At 34.8% G+C, this 24,810-nt stretch overlaps 1 protein-coding gene across 2 annotated transcripts in view; it reads right to left on the bottom strand.

Annotated features, from left to right (window-relative positions):
* The window catches only part of USP9X (ubiquitin specific peptidase 9 X-linked), a 167,238-nt gene that overhangs the window by 33,483 nt on the left and 108,945 nt on the right, over nucleotides 1-24,810 (bottom strand). For both annotated transcript variants that reach the window (XM_044670172.1, XM_044670171.1), the window contains exons 26-32: nucleotides 21,381-21,489; nucleotides 20,874-21,020; nucleotides 19,961-20,107; nucleotides 17,194-17,416; nucleotides 11,915-12,135; nucleotides 8,621-8,811; nucleotides 6,490-6,663 (exon numbers count right to left, since the gene is read on the bottom strand). In XM_044670172.1, the coding sequence (XP_044526107.1) occupies nucleotides 6,490-6,663; nucleotides 8,621-8,811; nucleotides 11,915-12,135; nucleotides 17,194-17,416; nucleotides 19,961-20,107; nucleotides 20,874-21,020; nucleotides 21,381-21,489 (1,212 nt within the window). The remainder of the gene's footprint in view (nucleotides 1-6,489; nucleotides 6,664-8,620; nucleotides 8,812-11,914; nucleotides 12,136-17,193; nucleotides 17,417-19,960; nucleotides 20,108-20,873; nucleotides 21,021-21,380; nucleotides 21,490-24,810) is intronic.

Raw genomic sequence — 24,810 nt, 5'->3', positions numbered from 1 at the left:
TAAGGACTAGAACCAAGAGACAACTGGAGGGGTGGTGGAGAAGAGCTCTAAAGGATATAAAAAGGGATATATGGTCTTTATATAAAGTAGTCTAGGGGGTTTTGAGGGCCAAATTGAAACTAGGAAAGATACATTCCCCCCAAATATCTATTATTTGTGCTTAATATCTTTTTTTTTTAAATTGAGGTCCAAATCCTCTCCCTTCTTTTCTTGGCCTGCCCTTGCCCCGTCCACTGAGAAGGCAAGCAATATGACCAATTATACATGTAAAATAATGCAAAGTATGTTACCATATTAGTCATATGAAGGAGAGACAAGAATATTTAATGAAGTGAGAAAATTATACTTCAATTTGCTCTCAGTGTTCATTAGCTCTTTCTCTGGAGGTGGATAGCATTTTTCATCATTGTATTGGTAAGAGTAGCCACATCTTTCACAGAGGATTATCATTAAAATATTGCTGTTACTGTGTACAGTTATCTCCTGGTGATATTCACTTCACTACACCAGTTCTTATAGTTCTTTCCAAGTTTTTTTTCTGAAACTATCCCTATGCTTTGTCATTTCTTATAGCAGAATAGTATTCCATCATAATCTTTAACATGGAAGCCACTTAATTTGTGTGATCCTAATTTCGTTTCATGATATCTGAATTGCTTCTTTCTGGATGCTCTCCTTTCATGGGAACTCTGGTATCTGGCTATAATATTCCTGAGTTTTCATTTTGGGCTCTCTTCCAGATAGTGATTCATAGAATCTTTGGATTTCTAGTTTACCTTTGAGATTGAAGATTTTGGAGTAGTTTTCCTTGATAATTTCTTGAAAGATGCCTAGGCTCTTTTTTTTAACATGGCTTTCAGGTAGATCAGTAATATTAAAATCAGCTCTTCACCTCTTCTCTATGTTTTTTCCCAGGTTGTTTTTCTGATAAAAGTATTTCACATTGCCTTCTATTTTCTTCATTCTTTTGACTCTTGTTTTTTGATTCTTTATGTCTCATGGAGTCATTAGCTTCTAGTTGCCCAATACTGGTTTTTAAGAACTTATTTTCTTCAGTGAGTTTTTTGTATCTTTTTTCATTTGGATTATTCTGACTTTAAAGTTCTTTCTTCCAGAGAATTTTTGTGCCTCTTTTTAAAGTGTTACTTTGGTATTTTTTTGGATTTTCTTTTACCAGCTGTTAATTTTTACTTAATTTTCTTGAACCATTCTCATTTTCACCTCCCTCTCTCTTTTATCTCTACTATTATCACTTTAATTCTTTTAGGAATTCTTGTTGGGTTTAGGTCCAACTAGTAATTTTCTCTGAGGTTTACTTATACATGTTTTCATGCTATTGTTATCTTCTTAGTTTGTGTCTTGGTTTTCATTGCCACCACAGTAGCCTTTTATGGTCAATTTTTTTTGGTGTTTGTTCATTTTCTAAGCCTATATCTTGACTTTGAACTTTATTAATGTTGGTATCTGCTCATTTGGGTAGGGAGAATGTCCTAAGCTTTAGGCATTTTTGTACTGCTGAGCTATTTCTGTGGGTCTGTCAGTTTTTAGGGCTCTAAAGATAGTGGAATCTGAAGAGAGGTGTGGTGATTGCTCTCCAAGTCTATGCTCTGGTCTTTATCTAGGAAAGGCCCTTGAATCTCTGCAGCAACAAAAGCACTAGTACTCCTTTTGGACCTGGAGTTGTGACTACCCGCAATCTTGTACAACAAGCACTATTGCTCCTCTCTGCCTTGGAACTGTGACTAGGGCCACCTGCTCCCTTGTGACCAATCATAAAAGTTCCTCTCTGCCCAAGAACTATGATTCAGAACTGTGTATAGGCAAAGAGTTACCAATCAGTGCCAGCAAACAGTTCCCCATAATTTCTTTCTGACTAGTTGACTTCTTTTACCATCTGTGAGTTTCTGAAGCTGCTGCCATTTGTTTCTGCTGTTTTTAGGGCCAGTCACTGGTGCTGCAGCTTGTGCACTCTAATCTAGTACTCTTAAGAGTCCAGTGATGGGCAAACTATTCCCCATGGACCAGATCAAGGATGTAGTTTGCCCATCAATGCCTTAAGCAATTCCCTAATCACCACATCTGGATGTGGGGGTGCCCGTGGGGAATAGTTTGCCCATTACTGCTCTAGACCAATCTTGCTGATGTACTAAGTTGTCTTAGGTTGGAAAAATGTCCTACCTTGGTCTTTTGTTGGCTCTACCACTCTAAAATGATTTGACGTTACATTTTGTTTGGAGGGGGAAAAGTTGAAGAATGTGGCTGCTTTTTTTCCATCCTCTTGGCTCTGCCCCCAAGATATATTTTTAATGAATCCCAATAACATAATCATGTGAATTTCTTTAGCAGTGTTTAGTAGCATGTGAATAGGAGCAGAGAAAGCAGATGATGATGGTAAACAAAAGTTGGGATTGGGTAAATAGGTCAAGGTGGCAAAGGATTTGAGGATCTATTGGTTTTTCTCCTCTCTCCAAACCATCTGCCACATTGAGGCCCAAAGGTATATTTCTGACTATAATGGGCTTCTAAGCTCAAAACCTTCAGTGACTTCCTGTGTCTCAGATAAAATACAAACTCCTTATCCTGATAAAAAACAAATTCTTAACCCTTATAAAATACTAGCTCCTTATCCTGATATTCCAGTTTATCTCTAGTCTATCTTTCTAGCCTCTTGTCACACTACTCATTTGAATACTATACTTTTTAGTATAAAAATTAGAATAGTAGCTAACCTGATTCCATTTTATCACTCTCCATAGTATGCTATTCCCTATATTTATAAAAAATTCTCTCCACATTTCCATCTGCTACAATCCCCATCTTCCTTCAAGAAACAGTTTGCATAATTTTCCCATTAATTTTTTCCAAATGTTCATAGAACCTCAGTCAGGAGGCACACTGTAGTCTCAATTCATATCTGTATAAGAATCTATAATCGCCCCCCACTTCTAGTGAAGGAACTTAACACTTCTCTCCGAGTTTCATAGTAGCTATTTATATCTTTAAATAACTTTAATTATATGAAAATCATTCCCTTAAGTTTAAATCTGCCTCTATGAAACTCAAACCTATTATTTTTAATATTATTTTGAATCTGAATCCAAGTTAAACAAATACAATCCTCCATACAACACTTTTTCATATATCTGACAAATATCAGGCCTACACCTGGGTTTTCTATCTCCTCCTCTCCTTTTTTTTCAGACTGAACTAAAGATAGTATTTAATTCCTTCAATTTCATGTCTTTTTTGATACTATTTCAAGCATGTTCACCACACTGGATGTCCCTCTCTAGATATATGCTGGACTTGTCAGTGTCTTTTTCTAAAACGACTTTTCCAAACTAAGCACAATACTCTAGTCTTCTGAACTGGCTAGAATAAAATGGGACTATTATCTCCCTTGTTCCCAATTCCTCTCATAATACAGCCTAAGGACTGCATTAACTTTTTGTCTGCTAATTTGTGCCAAAATTGCAAACTCATTCTCAAGAGCCTAAATTATATTTTGGGAGATAATATATACATAAGTAAGTTCAAAACAAATACTAGTTTTTTGAAGGAAGACACTAGCAGGTAGGGGATTAAGGAAAAGTCTTGAAGTTGAGCTTTCCCCCAAATAATAATGCCAAATGGTTAGGCATATGTAAGTTTGATAATAAACTGGGTAATATCCATCAATAATGAGCCACTTCACAGATTATACCTCCTTTGAAATTTTGTTGTTGGTATTGAAAATTTAATTTATAGGCTCTTGGGAAACTAAGTGTTTTTTTAAAAAAAGAAAAGTGCCCTATGGAACAAAAAGATGAATTTAAGAAAATTTATCACACTGTTATGTTAAGCAGTGTTAATATGCTTTACTGATGAAAGAAGAAATAATGAAAGAGAAAAACAGATAACTTGCAAGAACTGATACAGATACACAACTGAATAAGCATAATCAGGAGAACAATTTAGACAGTGATTATAACATTATACCGAAAACACTGACTCTAGAAAACTGCTGATGGAGTGTTGAAGACTAGAAGTGCAGCCTGAGATACACATTTTGGGTTTGAAGAATAGATTTGTTCTGCATGAATTGCCTTTTTTTCAAGTTTTAAAAAAGGTTTTAGTTGGGGTGGGGTGGAATAAAGGAGTCAAACAATGATTACGATCATAAAAAAGTTAAGAAAGTTATTGCAGATTTTTTTTAAATGAAGAGAATAGGAGGAAAGTTTTATAGCTAATGTGTTGATTATATAAATCTGAAAAGAAACAAGCTATTTTTAATAGAGGTGAACTGTTTTATAAGCAATCCTTATTTTCTGCTCTTTGTATATGAAAATTCTCATGTTTGACAAGATCAAAATATTTAAATGATAAAAGATCAATTGAGAATTTGACATTTTAACAAAGATGAATGTTATTAAGAAAAATGTACAGAAACATTGCTTATAATATAAAAAATTTTAACTCCTTAGTATATATTTACCAACCTTTCAAACTATGAACTTAAAAGGCTATCTATGGAAACGAAAAGGTCATCATTTCTAAGTCTCAGAGTAAAAATAATTCTGTTAAAATTCATTTATAGATTTAGTACTACACCAATCATACTAACAAAAAGTTACTTAAAGAACTAGTCAAAATAACAATAGTTCGATAATTTGGAAATAAATGATGGAATAAATGTAGAGATGAAAGGGTCTAGCAAGAACAGATTTTAGACTATATTTCTAAGCAAGTCATATTTAGTTGGTGCTGTTTAAAAAATTAGTAAATAACACATTGCAAGAATTCAAAATAAAAGAATAGTCACCCAGTGTTTGATAAACCCCAGAATATAACCCTGAAGGAAAAGTCCACCTGTTCAATAAAATCAGTTGGGAAAATTCAAAAGTAGCTTAGTAGAAAATAGGTTTGGATCACCATCTCACACTACATATAATAAGCTTCAACTGGTTATCTGAGTTACATTCCATCAAAATAAAAAAAAAATCAGGAGGATAAAAGGAGACACCTTTCAGGTCTAAAATTAATAGAAGAGTTCTTAACTAGCAAAGACCACAAAAGAAGAGAGAATTTTTTATTATATAAAAAAAAATCTAAAACTTTGCATAAGGATAATCAATGAGGCTACAAGAGAATCTAATAAATGAGGGGATTGGTCCTTAGAGACCTTTGAAGCATAGATCTCCAATAAAAGCATGTCGTTCCAGATGAATAGGAGAACTGATACAAATATACAAGTCAAAAATCCAATGACCAAAAAATAAGTAAGCAAAGGACTGATAAACAAAGAAAAAAAATACTGCACTACAGAGAGAAATACAAATTAAAACAATTCTTAAGTTTCACTTTATAAGCACTAAATTGGCAAAGATGATAGCCATTGTTAGAAGGAATATAGGATGTTATGCAGCCAGTAAAGCTGCTAATTAGTATAACCACTGTGATATAATATATAAAAAATTACTAAATTCCCTATATCTGCAACCTAATGATCTTACCTTTTATAAAAGGGAAGTAATGATAGAGAAAGCTTCCAAAGATATCATCATACTCATAGTAGCATTCTTTATAGTTGCAAAAAACCCAAGGTGGTTACAAATGGGGAATAGATAAAAAATGCAGCATATGAATGAAATAGTTACAAAAAAATAACAAACATAAGGAATTCAGGAAAGACTTGTCAGGTAAACTGATACAGAACGAAGTGGGTAGATCGGGAAAACAGGCACAATTATAACAATGTAAATGACAATTTTTGCAGAATATTTAGTTTTTGTTTTACAGAATTGAGGGTGAAATGCATTTTATTCTTTTTTTTTTTAGAAAAAAAAAAAAACTACCAATAATGAATATAGAGTGCTTCTATGCTATATGACATAGTGATTATGTCAGTTGGTTTTGCTTAATTGTTGGGGGTGGGGCTAACTGGAAAGAGATGGCTGTATAGAAATAATAAGGATCAATAAAACATTTTACTATATGATAAAGAAAAGGATATGGGTAGATGAATCAGATTTTTTTTGGAGACCAAAGGGACCTTGGATATCATCTAGTCCAACTCATTTATTTTACAGATGATTAAGCAGGCTAAATCAAACTGATTTGCCTAAGTAATACAAATTTACAAGAAGAATCAAGGGAAGTTTAGTGCAGTGTTTTCCCTCACATTATACATGTTGTCTCAGGTTAAAAAAGTGGTAACACGTCCTAGGTTCAAATCTGGCCTCAGATACTTCCCAGCTGTGTGACCCTGGGCAAGTCACTTGACCCCCATTGCCTACCCTTACCACTCTTCCACCAAGGAACTAATACACAGAAGTTAAGGGTTTAAAAATATATATTAAAAAAAAAAAAAAAGTGGTAACACAAAAGTATTATTCATAGACATTAACATCTAGTTCCTAAAGGGAAGATATTAAAGCCACATTGCAATGATTTGTATGTAATAAAGGGAATTTTTATTTGGAATAGTAAAAAACCAGTACTAGGACTTACCTATGTGGACAACCTTGGCAAATCTTCTGATCAGCAAAAGAGCCTCCTAAGACTTTACTTAGCATAGCAGGATGTCCCAATGCTTTTAAAGCTTCATCTAAACTATCCACCAAAGAATTGAAAAATTCTAAAGCATCATGTTGTTCACGTAGGTTAACAGGTTCACCCCAAAGCCTAATTGTAAACAAAATAAAAAACACAGTATTTTAGGGAAAAAATTAACATAACAAGAGCACTTGCTGGTGAAAGACATGAAGTTACGAACCCTAAGGCTAAGTAGAAAACACTACCACCATATTAAAAACACCAACTAGCAAATTTTGAATGATCTTCATAGGATATATAAAAAAAAAGATTTTACTCCCAATACAAAAACATGAGTATTAATACAAGGTAGAAGTGTGGTTATCAGAAGGGAGGATATAAAAAAGAATATTCTGATAAAGAAAGCTAATGATTTATTAATATACTCATATTATAAACAACTTTGAATTTTAGTGATCATTGAATGTTGACATAACCTAGTATGCTTAACAAAACATTTCCTCTAAATCCAAGACACTCATAAAATAGTCTTGCTCTATGGGACGACAAATAAATCTGCTAAAAGTCAAGGACATTCTTGTCTTATTTACAAGGTAATAAGGTAAAAATAGGTAAAAATAAATAAAAAATAAAAATAGGTAAAAATAAATTTAAAAATAAGGTAAAAAATAGATGTTTTAACCTTATTACCTTGTAAATAAGACAAGAATTTTCTTTCTTAAAATCTGCACCTTATACTTAAGGAGCATCATAGGAAAGCCCTTGTAAAGGCACTATTTATGAAAGAAATGGGCTAATTTGTCCTTCTTGGAGGTAGAGTGGGGCAGGGTGAGAGAATATTCACTTGCAGATGTCTGGCAGATAAGGCATTTGGTTAAAAAGGATTAAAATTAGTGTTCAAAAGAGAAGGATTAGGTCTCCATATCTACAGATTTGGGAATTATCTGAAGAGAGATCAATGAAATCATGGGATCTGATGATATTGAGAAGGTACTGAGTGAAAAGAGGGCTCAAGTAAATCTTGGAATATTTATTCATGGTAGTAGTATACCACATAAAAAGAGGAGAACAGATTATCTAGGAGAAAAGGGTAGTCAATAGTATCAAAGACCAGAGAAGGACTGGAATTAAGAAATCAAAGTACACATTACAGTCACCAAGCATAAGGTTAGGGGATGAAGGAGAGAGAGCCAGGTGTCAGATTCCAAGAGGGAAAGACAATAGAATTCATGAGAACAATAAGAAAACAGGAAAGCATATGTTTAAATTCTAAATTAAAAGTGCTATTAAGAGTTCAGAGGAAGAAGTAAACATGGAGGCTTAAATATTTAGTAAAGGCTTCATGGAAGTAATGGAGAGATTTGAGCGAAAGATAGGTAGGATTTAGGAAAGCAACAAGAAAGTGGCATTAACAAGGGCACAACGAAGGTACAAATTAGCAAGCTAAATGTTCAGTGAAACAACAGACTACCTAAATGGAGATAAGTGTTCTTGGGAGAGATGGAAACTAAAGTTAGATAGATGGAGTTGGATGGAATATGGGCAAAGATGATATCTCTTCAAATCCTCAAATAAGAACCACCTGATTGAACCCCATTGTGTTCTAGTCTCCTAAAAGAGAGTAAAAGAACATAGGGACTGGACCTAAGGATCAGTTGGTATAGGGAACACTTGGATAAAGCCATTCCATGTAGGTCAACAACTCAGCCTAGATGTGTCAGAGACAGGCCTTGAACTGAGGCCCTCTCTCTATTCACTATGCTGCACTGCCTTTATTCTGAGTAAAGGCAGATAGAAATTAGCAATGATCAAAGCAAGTAAAGTGTCAGTGGATTTTTAAATTCTAAAACCAGATATGAAGCATTGATATAGCTTTCATTACCTACAGGAAAAAAATTTCTTTCAATTGCCTAGGATTACTATGTCCATAATTTCAAGATTAACCCTGCCTGAAAGGGAGATTAGTTTAAAGAATGATCCAATACACTTCAAATAAGTAACAAACTATAGTTTTTAACAAGTTAATTTATGCTGTAATTTTTCATAACACTTGAAGTACTTTAATTTTTATCTAATTATTACTTACCTAAATTGTTTCCAAAATCCTCTTGGTACATAGTATTGCAATCTAGAAGCTGCTAAATGACCAAAAATGACCTGAAGATGCCTTAAAACTCCAATATTGTATTCCTTTCTGTCTTCAGTTTTATTCAATGCTGGTTTGTCTTCATATTGATGAGGATACCCAAATACATCATCTCGGGGATCAACATTACTCTAAAAGAAAGAAAAAAAAAAGGCAAGAACATTAAAAAAAAAAAAATATATATATATATATATACACACACATATATATGTGAGAATGGTATAAATGGTATCTTGAAAATCTTTTAATTAGCTCAAGGAAAAGCACATTCACTAATCATATTTTACATTTGTATTATAATCCTTATTTTCAAAGTATTTTAATGAACAAACCAGGTTATATAATATTTATATAAAACAAACACCTCTATTTTACTTGGGTAGATTACATTGAAGATCCTATTTGTTTCACATCATTTATAGCTTAGGAAGGCTAATCTTTTCTTTAAAGGATAAAGAGCTTTTCAGCCACATTGTTCAAATAATCAATGATTCGCACATTTTAAAATTACATTTAATTAGAATGATAGCTAATCTCAGTCATAAAAATACTTCATAATAATTCTAAACATTAGGAAGATAGGAATATAATGTGTAGAACCAAATGAAAAAAACAAACAAAAAAAACCATGGCAGATTTTCCTTATAGTCTTTCAACTGATATGATTATATATAGTAATAAGAGTTTTGAATAATACTAGAGGACTGATAACTAAAAAGGGTTAAATCTGCCCTAAATTCTAGTCTGACTAGAATAAGCCCTGGTTAGTGAATATGTCTAAATTAAATGATTATGTTATAAAATAGAGGGAACAAGGGATTACACAAACTTTTTTCCCTTCAAAAGAAAATCAGAGAGGCAGTTAGGTGGCTCAGTGGACAGAGAGCTAGGCCTGGAGTCGGGAGGTTCTGAATTCAAATTTGGATTCAGACATTTCCTAGTTGTGTGACCCTGAAAATGCCACGTAACCCCCACTGCTGAGTAGTTACTGCAGTTTAGCCTTTAAACCAATACACAGTATTGATTTTAAGGCAGAAAGGAAGAGTTAAAAAAAAAATCACAGGGAAAACGGGCAGTTGGATATAGTGGACGTAAAACTAATTCCTAGTTCTGACAATGAAGAGTCGTTTGATGTAACAAAAATATTTTCAAGTATTGGCTTCCTTAATCAGAAAAGTAGCAGAAAAAGTACTTGTCATACCTACCCTTACAGTTTGGTTTTGAAGGAAATAATTTGTAAATTTTTAAGTATTAAAGAAATATGAGCTATTATGGATATATCTACAATTTTAAATATTCACCCCCCCCCCCCAATTCAGTATTAACTTAAATTTTCTATTTCCTAAGAATCATCATGAAACAGAGAGGGGGAAAAACATCACCAGTTTTGAAGTCAGACGAATTGTCTTTATATCTTAGCTCTGCTAATTAAGTCATTTGCTCTCAAAGTCACCATCTGTCTGTAAATAAGGTGGATGCCAAGGAGGTAAAGGATAAAAACCAACTTCTAACATATGACTGATATGGAAATATTCATATAAACCTTTGTTATTGTATGCTGTCATAACAAAAAAAAAAGAAAACAAAACAGATACCCATTGATTCAGGAATGGTTGAATAAGATAAGAGTTTTAACAGAATTTTATATTTAATAGAAAGAATATCATGACGTAGTAAGAAATGAGTAGTACTAGAAACTCAGAGAAATAAGGAAATATTTGTGTTAAATTTGGTGCAAAGTGAAATAAACAGAATCAAAAGAAAACTAAACACAAAGAAAGCAATGTAAATGAAAAGTTCACTAAAAAAGCCAAATCTTCAGCCACTGAAAAAACCAATAATAGTTGAAGAGCACAGATAATAAATAAATTCCTTTCTGTTAGAAGAGCTGTCAGCTGGAGTCACTGTGTTGGGTGTCTTAGTTGATTGTTTTTGTTACAAGATATGTTTCATTTTGGAGAATTGGGAATTTCCAGAAACCAAAGGAATGTAAAAATAAATGGTATTAATAAAACTTAAAACAACAAATGGTGGGAAGGACCTTAGGACTTCATATGGTCTTCTCTTTTAGTATTTTCCCTCTTCTTAAAAGTAAGTCTTAGATGGTTCTAGTCTGAACTGAGAATGCTTGATAGAAAAAACTGTATTTTGATTACAAGCTCTTATTTGTTTAAGACAGAGTTTGTAAAATAAGCAGATATTAATGAAGATGTATAATCAAGATAATAAAAATATTCAAATGAAAATCTTTTAAGTAAACATTTTCAACACTACATTATACTATTTAAAATTCTTAGCTAGGAAGTTTAATAAAATGTATTTTGTTGAACACATTAATTTCTAACACTGTTGTTTTTCCTGTCTCTGACATATATTAACTGTGAGAATCTGGACACATAACTTTCTCAGTGCTCTAGGCAACTCTTTAGGACTATAAATTATATTTATTATATATGATATATATTTATATATAAAATTATATTTATTAAGTTGCAGAGAATTTTTGGCCCTGTATTCAAAGAGGGAGTTAATTTCCTCCTCTGGGAATTCTTCACACCAATAAAATCATAGGTCTAGTTCCTCAACCTTTCTGTTACATTAAATAATGTATCACTAATCACAAAGGTGGTAGCTATTGAAGCAAGTCAAAAGCTCAAGAAGAAAAATATGAATGATAAAAATATGAATGACACTTTAAGTCTGTGCTACCTATTGTATACCACTAGTGTTTAAATTCCATATGAAAACTGAGAACAATTTAAGCACAAATCCTTTGGAAAACACAAGGCCCTAAAGTGGAGGTATAAGTAGTCAGAAACACAATTTAATTCACCATACGTTTATTAAGTGCCTGCTATATGTAAGCCTAGAGGGGGATACAAAAATAAAAATGAAACTGTCCTGTTATACAGCAGTAGGTGTGAAACAGTGGAGAAAGCCCACCAGGTTTGGAGTCAGGAAGACTGGAATTAAAACTCAGCCTCAGACACTTATCAGCTATGTGACTCTGTGGGCAAGTTATTTAACCTTTATTTGCCTCAGATTCCAGAATTGCAAATTGGGATGATAATATCACCTACCTCCCAGGATTTTGGTGAGGATCCAGTGAGATGTTTATAAATGTTTAGTAAAACTCAAATTGCCAAATAAATGCAAATTATTGTCATTATCATTAGTATTGTATACAAATATAGGCGCACACACACAAATATAGAATGATATAATAGAATTTACCTCATTGTCTTGCTTCTCATCTCCAGACATATCATCATCTACATCACTGCCAGTGCCTTCTATTGCAAGGATACCATTCCGGATGGCAGGAATCATGTACAATTGCTGGATCACTGAATTCATATAACAAGTAGCACCAGCATTTTTCAGCCCCACAAATCCTTTTGGTGGTCGAGGTCCAACAGGTGGCAGATATTCCCATTCCGTAAGTGCCTCACAAGCTAAGAAAGAGTGATTAAAATAAGTTGTCACAAGAGGACTAAAGTTCTATTGTTACTAGGAAATTCTAACAGGTTCACAAACCAAAAGAAGCTCTAATAGCTTACATTTGGAGAATGCTTTATAGTTTTCAATGTGGTTTCACATGTGTTCTCATATGATCCTTATAATACTCCTAAGAAGTAAGTATTATCTCCTTTTTGCAGATCATCTCTGTGTTTGAGTTTTCTTAAAGGGTTTCTTCAAGGTTAGATGTCTACTTATAAGTTCCCCATGTCTTAGCCTAATGTATTGTACAACTGGCTGTATCTCTGCTAAGACTATGATATATAACAGACAATGCTGCATATTATTTTGTTACCTAACGTGAGGGTTAAGTCAGCACTCATCTATGACCTACACCTGCAACTGCCTTGGAATAAAATTTTTCTTTGGTGCTATATGTACTACATGGGCTTCATAAATATTAAAACTGGAGGGCTTTCATAGAATCACAGAATTTCAAGGCTAGAAACAACTGTAAGAGATCATTCTAGTTCAACTATATATGAACATGAATTTTCTCTACAGATATTCTAAAAGCAGGTATGTGAACTTGAACATGTGATCATATTTCTAGTAAAAGAGAAACAGACACAATTTCCCAGAATTGGGTCAGGAAATCTTTGTCTTGCTGACAATTTCAACTCTGAAAATGTATAAAAAGCTAAGGGGCAGAAGGAAAGAGAGAATTTGTATCTAATTCTAATCAGCAAAGAATTGACTTCTGACTATATCATCTTGAGAGTAAACAGTAGCCAAGGAAGGGGATGGTGGGCAATAAGATATGTATTGTAAACTCAAGGAAAGTAGATTTTTAAAATTTCAGAGAAATAAGACATGCTCCCATGGCTCAAAAGTGATGAAATGTCTTCAAAACTGAAAATTTGACAATACTATTGAGAATGAAGTTAATGAAGAATAGGAGAAACAGAACAAAATGCCTTTAAAGAGTCTTTTCTGATGATTTCAGATTTTAAAAGAACATGTACAAAAGGTGACAGGAAAAGAAAAAAATTTTTAAAGCAACAAAAACTTTTAACTAGTGTCAAAAAAATTTAAAATCCTCTCTCCCTCTCTGCCTTGTCCCTCCCTGAAGTAAGGGCTATTGAGTTTTTAAAAAATGCTGGAGCTAGAGGAATAAAAGGAAAAATAAAGGTATAATGCTCAAGTCAGAAGCACTGTGGCATAATGGATAAGAGCTAGATTCAAAGCTAGGAAGAGCTGGGTTTAAGTTCGTCCTCTAACATATACTGTATGACTCTGGGCCAAGTCCCATAACTATTAGTTACTGAGAGAGACAGAGGCAGGCAATAAAAATAAATATATATATAAATTTCTATTATAGCTAATATCATTAAGAGAATTCCATTCCACTTATATTTCATTGTGTATACATAATATTTTTGACAAAGTTACTAGAACTGACCACAATTCCGGATGATCAGCAGAGTCTTATTGGACTATCATCATTCTTTTGTGCCCATGAAAACTAAATTGATTTAATTTTTTGATAGTCACTACTGACTCCCTGAACTTGCAAATTAAATTTCAAATCTCTTTTTAAACTTATGTATTATTGGTTAACTTCATCTTACTCTTCTCATGCATGTGTGTATGTGTACATGTGTGGCTATTGTTTTAAACCTTGAGTGCCTCATCTGACTTTTAAATATTGAACTGTAATTTCACTGGCTCTGAGAGTTCCCAGGGAGGGACTTCTTTCTACCAGTGCAGGTTGGTACCTTCTGTGTCAAGCTCTATACAAAAACAGAAAACAGTCCCTGCTCTCAAGAGCTTACATTTTAAGGGGGAGACGTATAAACAAATAGGTATATACAAGATACATATAGAGTAGACAAAAGGTAGCCTTAGCAGGCAATGTTGTAGCTGTTAGAGAGGCAAGGAAAAGCCTCCTACAAAGGGTATCATTTGACCTAGGTATTGAAGGAAACCATAGTTTTTGAGAGACAGAGGGGAAAGAGATGATTCTGTGCATGAGGAACATATGCAAAGGAAGGAACATGGAATAAGTAGGCCAGAAAAGTTTAAGAAGACTGAAATGGAGGGAAAGGGACACAAACTTGAAGAATTTTAAATTGACAATGGAATTTATATTTGGCCCTGAAGATAATAAAGAAGCATTGAGGTTTTATTGAGCTGGTAATAACAAGTTCCACCCAAGGTTTTAGGAAAATCAAACTAGTAAATGTTTAGGGGATGGATTAGAATGGTGAAAGACAATTGTAGGGACAACTATTTAAAAGACTGTTGTAATAATCTCAGAGATGAGGAGAACCTGTTACCTGTGTGAATAGAGATGAGAGATTTTATGAAAGTAATAATAAGATGGGGGCAGCTGGGTAGTTCAGTGGATTGAGAACCAGGCCTATAAATGGGAGGTCCTAGGTTCAAATCTGGCCTCAGACACTTCCTAGCTGTGTGACCCTGGGCAAGTCACCTGACCCCCATTGCCTAGCCCTTACCACTCTTCTGCCTTGGAGCCAATACACAGTATTGACTCCAAGATGGAAGGTAAGGGTTTAAAAAAAAAAAAAGAAAGAAAGTAATAAGAGGCAGCCACGTAGCACAGTAGATAAATATACCTGGAGATGGGATGACCTGGGTTCAAATCTGGCCTCAGTTACTTTCTAGCCATGTGACTATGGGCAAGTCACTTAATCCCAAGTGTATAGCCCATTACTCTTTTGCCTTTGAAATGGATACTTTGTACTAAAGAAAGAGAGAGAGAGAGAGAGAGAGAGAGAGAGAGAGAGAGAGAGAGAGAGAGAGAGAGAGAGTGTGTGTGTGTGTGTGTGTGTGTGTGTGTAAAACTAAGAACCAGTAACTGGAGCTGAGAATGACATTAAGTCTGTGAACTTAGATGACCAGAAGAACATAGGGGGAGGGGAGTAAATATAATAATAATAGCTAATATATAGGGTCTACTATGGGCCATTTGTGACAAGAGCTATATATGATCTCTTTTGACTCTAACAACAATCCTGGGAGGTAGATGCTATTATCAGCCCCATTTTATAGATGAGAAAACTTGAGACATACAGAAGTTAAAGGGATTTGCCCAAGTCATATAGCTGGTGTCTGAGGCCATATTTGAACTCAGATATTCCTGACCCCAGACCTGGTGCACTAATCATCAAGCTACCAGGAATCATGGGTACTATTTTGAACATACTAAGTTTGAAAGACTCAGTAAGACGAGCTTAGAGACTAGTGATTGATATACAGGTCTGGGAATAAACAGCATTGAAATAACTGCTATCATAGAGCTAATTGGATCACTTAAGTAAGAAATTATAAAAAAAGGTGGCAATGAATAGACCCATGGGAGACAACAGTTAGAGGGCATGATATGGATGAAGAGCGAGGAAAAGAGATCGAAAAGGTACAATCCAACAGGTACAAGAAGCAAAAAAAGGGCTCTATAATGAAAACCTAAAAGAGCATCCAGGAGGAGAAAGTGATCACCAATATCACAGGCTGCAGAAAATTAAAGAAGGATGTGGAATGATAAAAGTCCATCATTGGTAACTTTGGAGATGACTGCTCCAATTGAATAATGAGGCGGGACACCAAACTGCAGAGGGTTGAAAGGAGAGGAAGAGGAGGCACCATTTTTAAAGAGTTCATCTGAAAAGGAGGGGAGAACAGATGGATGATGACAACTTGTACAGAAAGCAGGGTTAAAGGGAAATTACTTTAAGAATGAGGGAGAATTGGACATTTTGGTAGGCAGCAAGGAAGAAACTAGCTGAAAGGGAGCGACTGAAAATTAGAGATGAAGGGGGTCTGAAGATTGTAGAGGCTGGGATCAAGAGACTGGCCTTTGCAAGGACCACCTCTTGATTGGAGACTGGAGTGAAGGAAGAGGTAGAGGGGGATAAAGTGAGAGGCATGTGGGATGAGAAGGGAAGAAGAGAGCCTTCAGGGAGTGATTTTTATTCCATTGAGACCACTGGTCTCTTTCAAGGAATGTTCTCTTAGCTGAGGAAGAGGGATGGGGAAGGGTAGAAGAGAAATAAGGTATGGATAATGATAAGTGGGATTGAGAATCCATTAAGGAGGAGTAGCCACGGTCCACAGGGGTCAGATATGACTAAACAAAAGTTTGTAGTCAAATACTGAGATGATAATGGGAAGGGAAGCATGTGTAGCAAGAATATGAAGACTTGAAAAAGTATTAGAGGAACTGAGAGGTTTGGGGTGATGGTAAGGACAAAAAACAAGATAAGGTATAGTAACACATAGGGAAAGATGGACTCATAAAATATGATCAGATAAAGAAGTTTCAAAGTTCCCATGTGAAGGTGAGGCATTTATGGGTGATGTTAAAATCAAAGTTATGACTCTACATGTAGATAAGGCAGAGTAGACGAAGTCAAAATGAAGCAATCTGACTCACTAGAAAAACTCTGAAGATAGTAAAATGTAACAAGATGTCTGTCTTATGAGGTTCTGTTCAAGAATGGGTGCTCATATACCAGGGATACTGAGTAGGAAATTCCTTCAATAGACAGCTGATGGGATTAGATATAACACTAAGATTCTATCAATCTGCATTGTAGGACTGGAACTTAGGTGAAATATGCTTAAAGAGAAGACTGAGGAGTTTTTCTATATGCATAATGTGAAAGGCAAATAAGCTTTAATGTCTTAAATTTGAGCTATATATTTTGTCTGCTCAAATTTCTTTTTTGGTTATTTAAGATCATTGGCTATATTCCAGATAGATGAAATGTTATTATAGTAGTATCATCATGATTACTGTTATTAAAACCATTTCAACTATCAATTATCTGTGACATGAACATGTAAGCATTTAATAGGAAATATTTGATAATTTGGAGTGAATTTTTCTGTTTCAAGGTTTTTAGCATCATTGTAGTAATAATGCATATATTTACTACAAATTTTGAGTTTGAGAAGAATCCATATGAGGTACCATTGTGAAAAACATCTGTGTCCAGTAAAATAACCAATGATTTAAAGATATTACGTACTAGTTATTGCTGTACCTATGTAATACATCTCTGTCAATGTGTCCACTATCTGTTTGAGATTTCTCACACAACCAACAGCTAATGCTACAAGCAGCTCAAAACCAGCATTGATGGTAGCTGGTGAACTACAGACTGGTATGGCCTGCTCAGCTGGCAGTTCTCCATTTCTCATGTATTGTAAGTAAACATTAGATGCAGGAAAGATGAAGTCATCAATCAACTCCTGAAAAGTAAAAAAGAATTAAATGTATTAATATATGGAGCCAAATAAATAAATGCTTTAAAAATGAAATTTGATATTTGTTTTTTTTTTTAAATTAAAGATTAAGTATTATTTAGAGGAGATCATCATGGCAACCCATACTTATCAAGTACTCTGAAATTGTCAAAGGCCTTTTTATCACAACACTGTGAGGAAATCAGTAATACCATTATTACTCTCATTTTATAGATGAAGAAACTGAGGTTCATGGACTTACCTCTGATCATACTGGCAGTAAGTATGTAAAAATCAGGATTTAAACCTTGTTCTTCAGATTCCAAGTCCAGCACTTTATGTGCCACTTCAAAATTGAGCTTTTGTTCTATTTCAAAGCACTGGTAAATTTGTATTTTTATAGAAAGGGAATTTGTAGCATTGCTATAAAATACTTTGAAAATAATTTAATTTTTTAAAATATTAAAACTTCAGGTTTATTTCCCTTCCTTTTATAGAAACTGACATGATTTTTAATAAGATAAAATGGTAATAACATATAACCAAAAGATAAAAATATAAAAATTCACATGCACAAAAGCTTCCAAATAAGCATTGCATCCCTGCTTTAATCAATAAATCAACAAATATTTAAGCACCTATTTTCCTGGCAATGTGTTAGGTGCCCTAAATATGACAGTCTATGCTCTAAAAGAGTATCTTTTATTATTGTGAACCAACATCTTCATAGATACAATTAAAGTGCAGCTATTTTCAAGTGCATTAACAATGGAGGAAATTGGACAGGTCTTCTGAAAGGAGAGGCATTAAGAGTAAGGTTTAAAGGAAACTAGAGTGCCCAAGAGGCAAATTCAGGAGCAAAAGTATTATCGGCATTCCAGCCTATGTCAGCCAATTTGGCAGGATTATAGAAAATAGGAGTAATGGCATAAGAAAACTAAAAAAGACTGGAGAATGGGAACATGAGGGAGAAAAGGATAATAAAAGGCTTTAAATGTCAACTAAAAGCAACTAAATTTGATCACAGAGAGTGTTACTGAGCACAGCAGTAACGGTCAGAATTGTGAATTAGTAATCTCCATTTGGAAGTTGTAGAGTGGATGGTCTGGAGAAGAACTGACATTGCTGTAGGGACATAAAGAGGTGATAAAGGCCTAAATTAGGGTAGTGGCCATGTGAGTAGCAAAAATGGTTTAGATGGGAGAGATGTCATGGAGATAGAATGGCAAGACACGGCAAATAATTACCTATGTGGGATGAGGGGGAAGTGAAGAATTAAGCAAAATTCCAGGGCTGTAAACTTAAGTGTGAGTGGACTTGGAAGAAAGAGGGAGAGTCACAAGAAGGATGTGTTTGGGGAGGAAATAATGAGTTCCATTTGAGTTGTCTTTGGGACATGTAATCTGAGATGCGTCCAGTAGGCAACTTTGGTGATATGGAAAGCTTGGATCTCAGGAGACAGACTAGGGATTGGTACTGATCTGGGAATCATCTGCTTAGAGATGAATTGAACCCAATTAGATTAGGGCTGAAGCCTGAAATGGGAGAGGCAGGACAAGAGGGCAAGGAATATGTAAAGCTAAACTGATTAATTACAGTGTGGAAATTCTAAAGAAAAGTGAGAATGGAGCAAAGGTGATGACTTGGACCCTGCAAGTGAAGGAAGCCATGTTGAAGATGGGCATGGATAAGGGAGGAGTGAAATACAGGGAGAGAGGAAAGAACAGCAGATACTAAATGGCCATTAAGGTCCTTTTAAACTCTCAATCTTATGACCCACTGTGATCAACTACAAAAGGTCATTATGCCATAATGAACAGAGATCTAGGCCCAGGGTTAGGAGGATGTGGTTTAAAATAATGCCTCTGACACACAATGGCTCTGTAATCTTTTGTTGTTGAATTATTTTGGTTGTGGGTGACTCTTTGTGCCTCCATTTCAGGTTTTCTTGGCAAAGATATTGCAGTTTTTGCCATTTCTTCAGCTCATTTTATAGATAAAGAAATGGAAGTAAACAGAGTTAAATGATTTGTTCAGGGTCACACAGCTAGTTAGGAGTCTGAGGCCAAATTTGAACTCAGGAAGATAAGCAATCTAGACAAACCCCAATGTAATAATCTTTGGGAGGTTACTACTAGCTGTAGAACAGATAGCTGACCAAAATTGGTACTGGGAATTTCTTCACAGGGAATCACATATAACATTGAAATCAAAAGTATTAATTTAGAGCTAGAAGGGGTTTTCAAAGACCACACCATTGTATAGAGGAGGTAACTGGGATACTGACATCCAAAGATTTGAAGTGACTTGTCTAGGTCACAGAGCATGTCTGTGAGACAGATTTGAACCCAAATCTTCTTAATTCTAAGACCAATGCCCTCTCCACTATACCTAATCATAGGTCTGCTCCAAAAAGAAAGACCAAATAAGGTGCCCCTGCTTTTCCTCAAGAGATATACAGAAAGATTAAGACAGTTTTATTAAAACATTCAACAGAATACATAGTTTTCCAATTGTAATAGTTAAAAGATTCAAAAAGGAAGCACTTACTTTAATAAGATTAGCACCCCCTTTTTCACAACCAATATGGTATTTCTTTTCAGGAGTTTGAAAGGCCAGTAACTCTTTTGTTACTCCAAGGTGACCTTCCAAGATTGTCTCTTCCACACCTGTTTCGCCTGTTCTTTTAACTTCATCCTAAAAAAGAAAAGGTATTAGGAGAGTTAAGAATTTGTAGTCAGTAATGTTTAAAAACAAAGGAATAAAAAACACTGATGAAATGATGCATCTAGTTAAAAAAACTACAGCTCAATATTTATTAATAAGCATCTACTATGGGAAATGCACCGTACTAGGTGCTAGGGATACGAAGACAAAATATGATTTAAAAAATTTTATACACCACAAAAAATAATGAATAAGTACATAGATATATATACTTGTGTACTTTATACAGATGTGTGTTTGTAGACACAAAGTTGTTAACTTGGGGAAATTATTAAGTAATCTAAGAAATGGTCACATTATTAATGTTGGTCTTATTCGAAGAACTCTAAAAACAGACCCCAAAATGTACCTTAGATACATTTTTGTCCTTTTTCAATCCTAATGATGCAAGATGATCATATAATCCAAGATGATTATATAATATATGACTAAACTTTCACATTTCCTGTAGTGATGGAATCTTAAAATATATTACTTTCTTAAAACAACTGAAATTTTTAAAGTGTCAGTTAAATGAACATTTTTTGAACAGAAATTAAAAATATATTTTTGGACTAAAGAGATAAGTCAAATTCATGAAAAAACTTTTTTGTTAGTTATAATTATCATTTCTTATTAAGGGGCCAAGAACAAAATTGAAAAAGTATTTGTGGTTTCTGGAGACTTCTAAAAAGACTGAATAAAAATGGCCTATTTATCTTGCAATATGATAAATAAATTATTCATTGCAACTTACCCTGATCCTTTTAAGCCAATCAATTTCATTATTTAGAAGAACTTCAGCATTGGGCACATTAATGTTACTATTGTAAGCATAATTTAGAAGATGCCTTAATAGAGTAAAATAATCTCCTGAATGTTTAGCTCTCTCTCTTGCTGTGCTCTGAAATAGAAACCATAACATAATATGCATGCATACTTTCTCTTCAAAGTATTTTTTTAAAAATTAAAGTAGTCAATTTAAATAGATGAATTTAAACTAACATTTCCTTATTTAAGGCAAGTCAAATTTTGTTCTTTTGGAGGGTCATGTAATTTTAATTAAATAAAATTCTCACAAAAAGCATAATATCTCACATATAAATTAAAAGTTGAACGGAACCTAAACCAAACTATTAACAAGTATGTACATTGAGGGAAAAAAATTACTAATATTTTTGTTCTAAACATAACCAGGTAACCATCAATAAAATTACATTGGTAGACATGTTATTAATATTAATAAGAATATTGAATGTCTTACCCCTAAAACAGTAAATAATAAAGTAATGAAGAAAAGTAGAGGTCTGTGTCCCATGCAACATCTGGTAGACATTAAAAAAAACTGTTCCTGTGCCATCTGACGAACAGTCCTGAAAATGAAAATAATCAATGTTTGAAGACTGTCAAACAATAATAGAAACTTGTATTTAACAAAGCAGAAGATAAATAATAAAAATGTTAAAGTAACTATCTCACCAATTGCTTTTCATGTCTTATTTTCAGGTGTTGAGAATTATTATTTGATTAACAACAGAAATAATAAGAGATCCATCTTTTAAAATTAAGTTTGTTTTTATAATTTGAGCATTCTAAATAAGAAATTGTTCCTGTCAATACTCAAATGCATACTTCTAAACAGAAAGATTTCCTTTCAAAGATTCACATCCATAGGCTTTCTTTCCTTCAAAGATGTCCACCTCTAAAAGGATCAGTGCCCAAAGGTTCTGGCAACCTCTCAGCCTTTATAACTGATACTGGGAGACAGAACAGCATTATTCATACCTTATTAAGTTTACAATTTAATGGGAGCATAATGACATATAAGCCTCCTGGAAGGAAAAAGAATGCTGGACTATCTCAAGAATCAGTGTTTGAACCAGACCCTTTAGTGGGAATAACACTTCTCATTTTACAGAATTTTACATTCCAATGAAGTAAGGTGACATAATTAACATATCAAGGCATAAAACTAGTGTAAGCTGTGAAAGGAACAGAATAATTATGCAAAGAAACCCTTACCATTTGTATAGTGCTTGATAGTTTACAAAGCTTTATTTACCAGTGAGGCAGGTAATGATGAACAGACACATTCTGACTTAAAACTACAAATACTTGAGTGTCTTCTAATGTGCTCATATCATTGCTTTCATACTCATTTTGCTTATTTATTAAAATATCCAGTTACCTTTCTTCTTTGACTTGCTCTGAGCAATTAGCACATGTGATAGCATTTAGCCAGATTTGATCAACAAAAGCTATTTTCCAGGGAGAGATAATCCAATTATGATTTCTCATCCCCCAAGTCAGGATGGCATCTTTTCTTCAACTTCAAGACTTATCTAGTACAGTGTTTGGTGTTAAAACTTAAATAGCAACAGATGGGAGGCATATTGACTCAAAACATTACAAATTAACATTATCACACCTCTGGTCTGTCTAGAGCCCTGAGGCATTAAGTGGCTTCTTTGAGATCACAAAGCAAAGCATGTGCTAGGGGCAGGACTTTAACTCAGATTTTCCTATCTTCAAAGCTGACTCACTGTTCTCTACCTACAATGCTACTTCCTAATAATAATGTATTTATATTGCACTCTAAGGTTTGCACAGCACTATACAAATCTCTCACTTAATACTCACAAGCCTGGAACGTAGGTGCTTTGATTATTTCTGCTTTACAGATGGAGGAAATGTGGGGGACCAAGGGTTCAAACCTCCCCACCCCCCATCCTATAGGTTCACAAAGATGACACAGGTGCAGAGAAAAGAGCAACGTAACCTTGAGTATAATGATGTGAAAGCAGAGAGAAAACTCTCTCTCTTGGCTCCAGAGGCCCAGCTCTAGTCAAAACTATGTTGACTGTCTGAATCCAATTATGCGTTAAGCTTAATTCACACAGTAAAAGAGATAAAATAGGGACTGCTTCTAGCTTGGGAAGCAGTAGCCTAAAGTCTGTTGATAGAGTAACATGGTAAATTAAAGCTAGATTGGTATAAGCCTGCAGAGTGTGAGAGTCTCTCTTCCCTTCGCGCTATCCTACCCTTTGGTTCCAATCCTGGGATCCCTAAGATCTGACAGGGAAACTAAAACAAGTGAAACTCATTATTTCTTCCCCAAATACACCCTTCATGTGAACTTCCTTCTATCTGTCAAGGTTACTTCCATCCTTCTGGTCACTCAGGTTCACAAGTCATGGAATTATGTTCAATCATTCACTTCCCCTCACATGTTATTGTTTGCCAACTCTTGCCATTTCTACTTCCATGACATCTCTCCTATTGGAACCATTCTTTCTACTCACATTGCCATTAACAATAATTTACACCTCCATCACCTCTTGATGTCCCTACTGAAAATGGCAACTCTTCCTCAGTTCATCCACTGTATAGCTTCCAAACAGATATTCCTAATATAGGTTTTTTTTTGTTTTTTTTTAAAACCCTTGTACTTCGGTGTATTGTCTCATAGGTGGAAGATTGGTAAGGGTGGGCAATGGGGGTCAAGTGACTTGCCCAGGGTCACACAGCTGGGAAGTGTCTGAGGCCGGATTTGAACCTAGGACCTCCTGTCTCTAGGCCTGGCTCTCAATCCACTGAGCTACCCAGCTGCCCCCCTAATATAGTTTTGAACATGTTGCTGCCATGCTCAGTGATCTCTGTGATCAAATTTAGTTGCTTCTGTTGGGCTTGATTAGCCAGTCCTCCCTCTCCCACTACAATCTACTTTTCTAGTTTTATTATACCATTAACTCTCCTGTCTATTCTCTATGGTCTTGTCAAAGTGTCTATCTTGTTTTTCCCACACAACCCCCACCTTGCACAGGCTGGCATTTTGAGCATCACAGTTAAGGCCAGGCACCTACATACATGAGATACCAAAGCAAACAACTTGAAAGGAGCAATCATAGGTAGGGGAGAAAAAGAAAAACAAAAAACAAAAAACAAAGAAAAGCTGCTCATCTAAAGAAGAGACTGGTCAGTAGTCAAAAACTACAGAGAAATCAAGGGAAATTAAGACTGATAAAAGGCCTTTAAATTTAGACCAAGGTAATGGAAAAAGCTTTAGTATGGGTTCAGTAGGTAAGAACTGAGTTGGGAAGAAACAGAAAGAAACCAAGCGTGAACAGCTCTAGATCCTTGGCAATCAAAAGAAGTCAAGAATAAGGAAAAATATTAGAGAGATAAAGGCAAAAGTCTTTAAAGGGAGAGCAAGGTATGTTTTAGGCTATAGGAAAGGCAATGGGATTAAGGGCACAAATAGAAGGAGTTATACTTTATTCCCTGTACTCTCTGACCTACTGCCATAAGCTCCCTTGTTTCTCATATAGGATACTCCATCTCCAGATTGGGCATTTTCACTGGCTGTCCCCAATGCCTGAAACACTCTCCCTCCTCATCTCATCATCCTATTTCCCTATCTTAAGTATCAGCAGAGTTCCACCTTTTGCAAGAAACTGTTCCTAGTCCTCCTTCATATCAGTGCCTTCCCTGAGATTACCCCCAATTTATTCTTTGTATTTGTCTGTACATAGCTGTTTGCGTGTGGCCTCCCTCATGAGATAAGGGCTGTCTTTCGCCTTTCTTTGTATCTCTGGTGCATAGCACAATGCAGACACTTAATGCTAGTTGACTGATATACATAAATACACACACACACACACACACACACACACACACACACACACACACACACA

Source organism: Gracilinanus agilis, chromosome 3 (genome assembly GCF_016433145.1).
Source record: "Gracilinanus agilis isolate LMUSP501 chromosome 3, AgileGrace, whole genome shotgun sequence".
Classification (NCBI taxonomy): domain Eukaryota; kingdom Metazoa; phylum Chordata; class Mammalia; order Didelphimorphia; family Didelphidae; genus Gracilinanus; species Gracilinanus agilis.
Note: the sequence above shows the minus strand (reverse complement) of the source record. Positions and strands in the feature narration are given on the sequence as shown.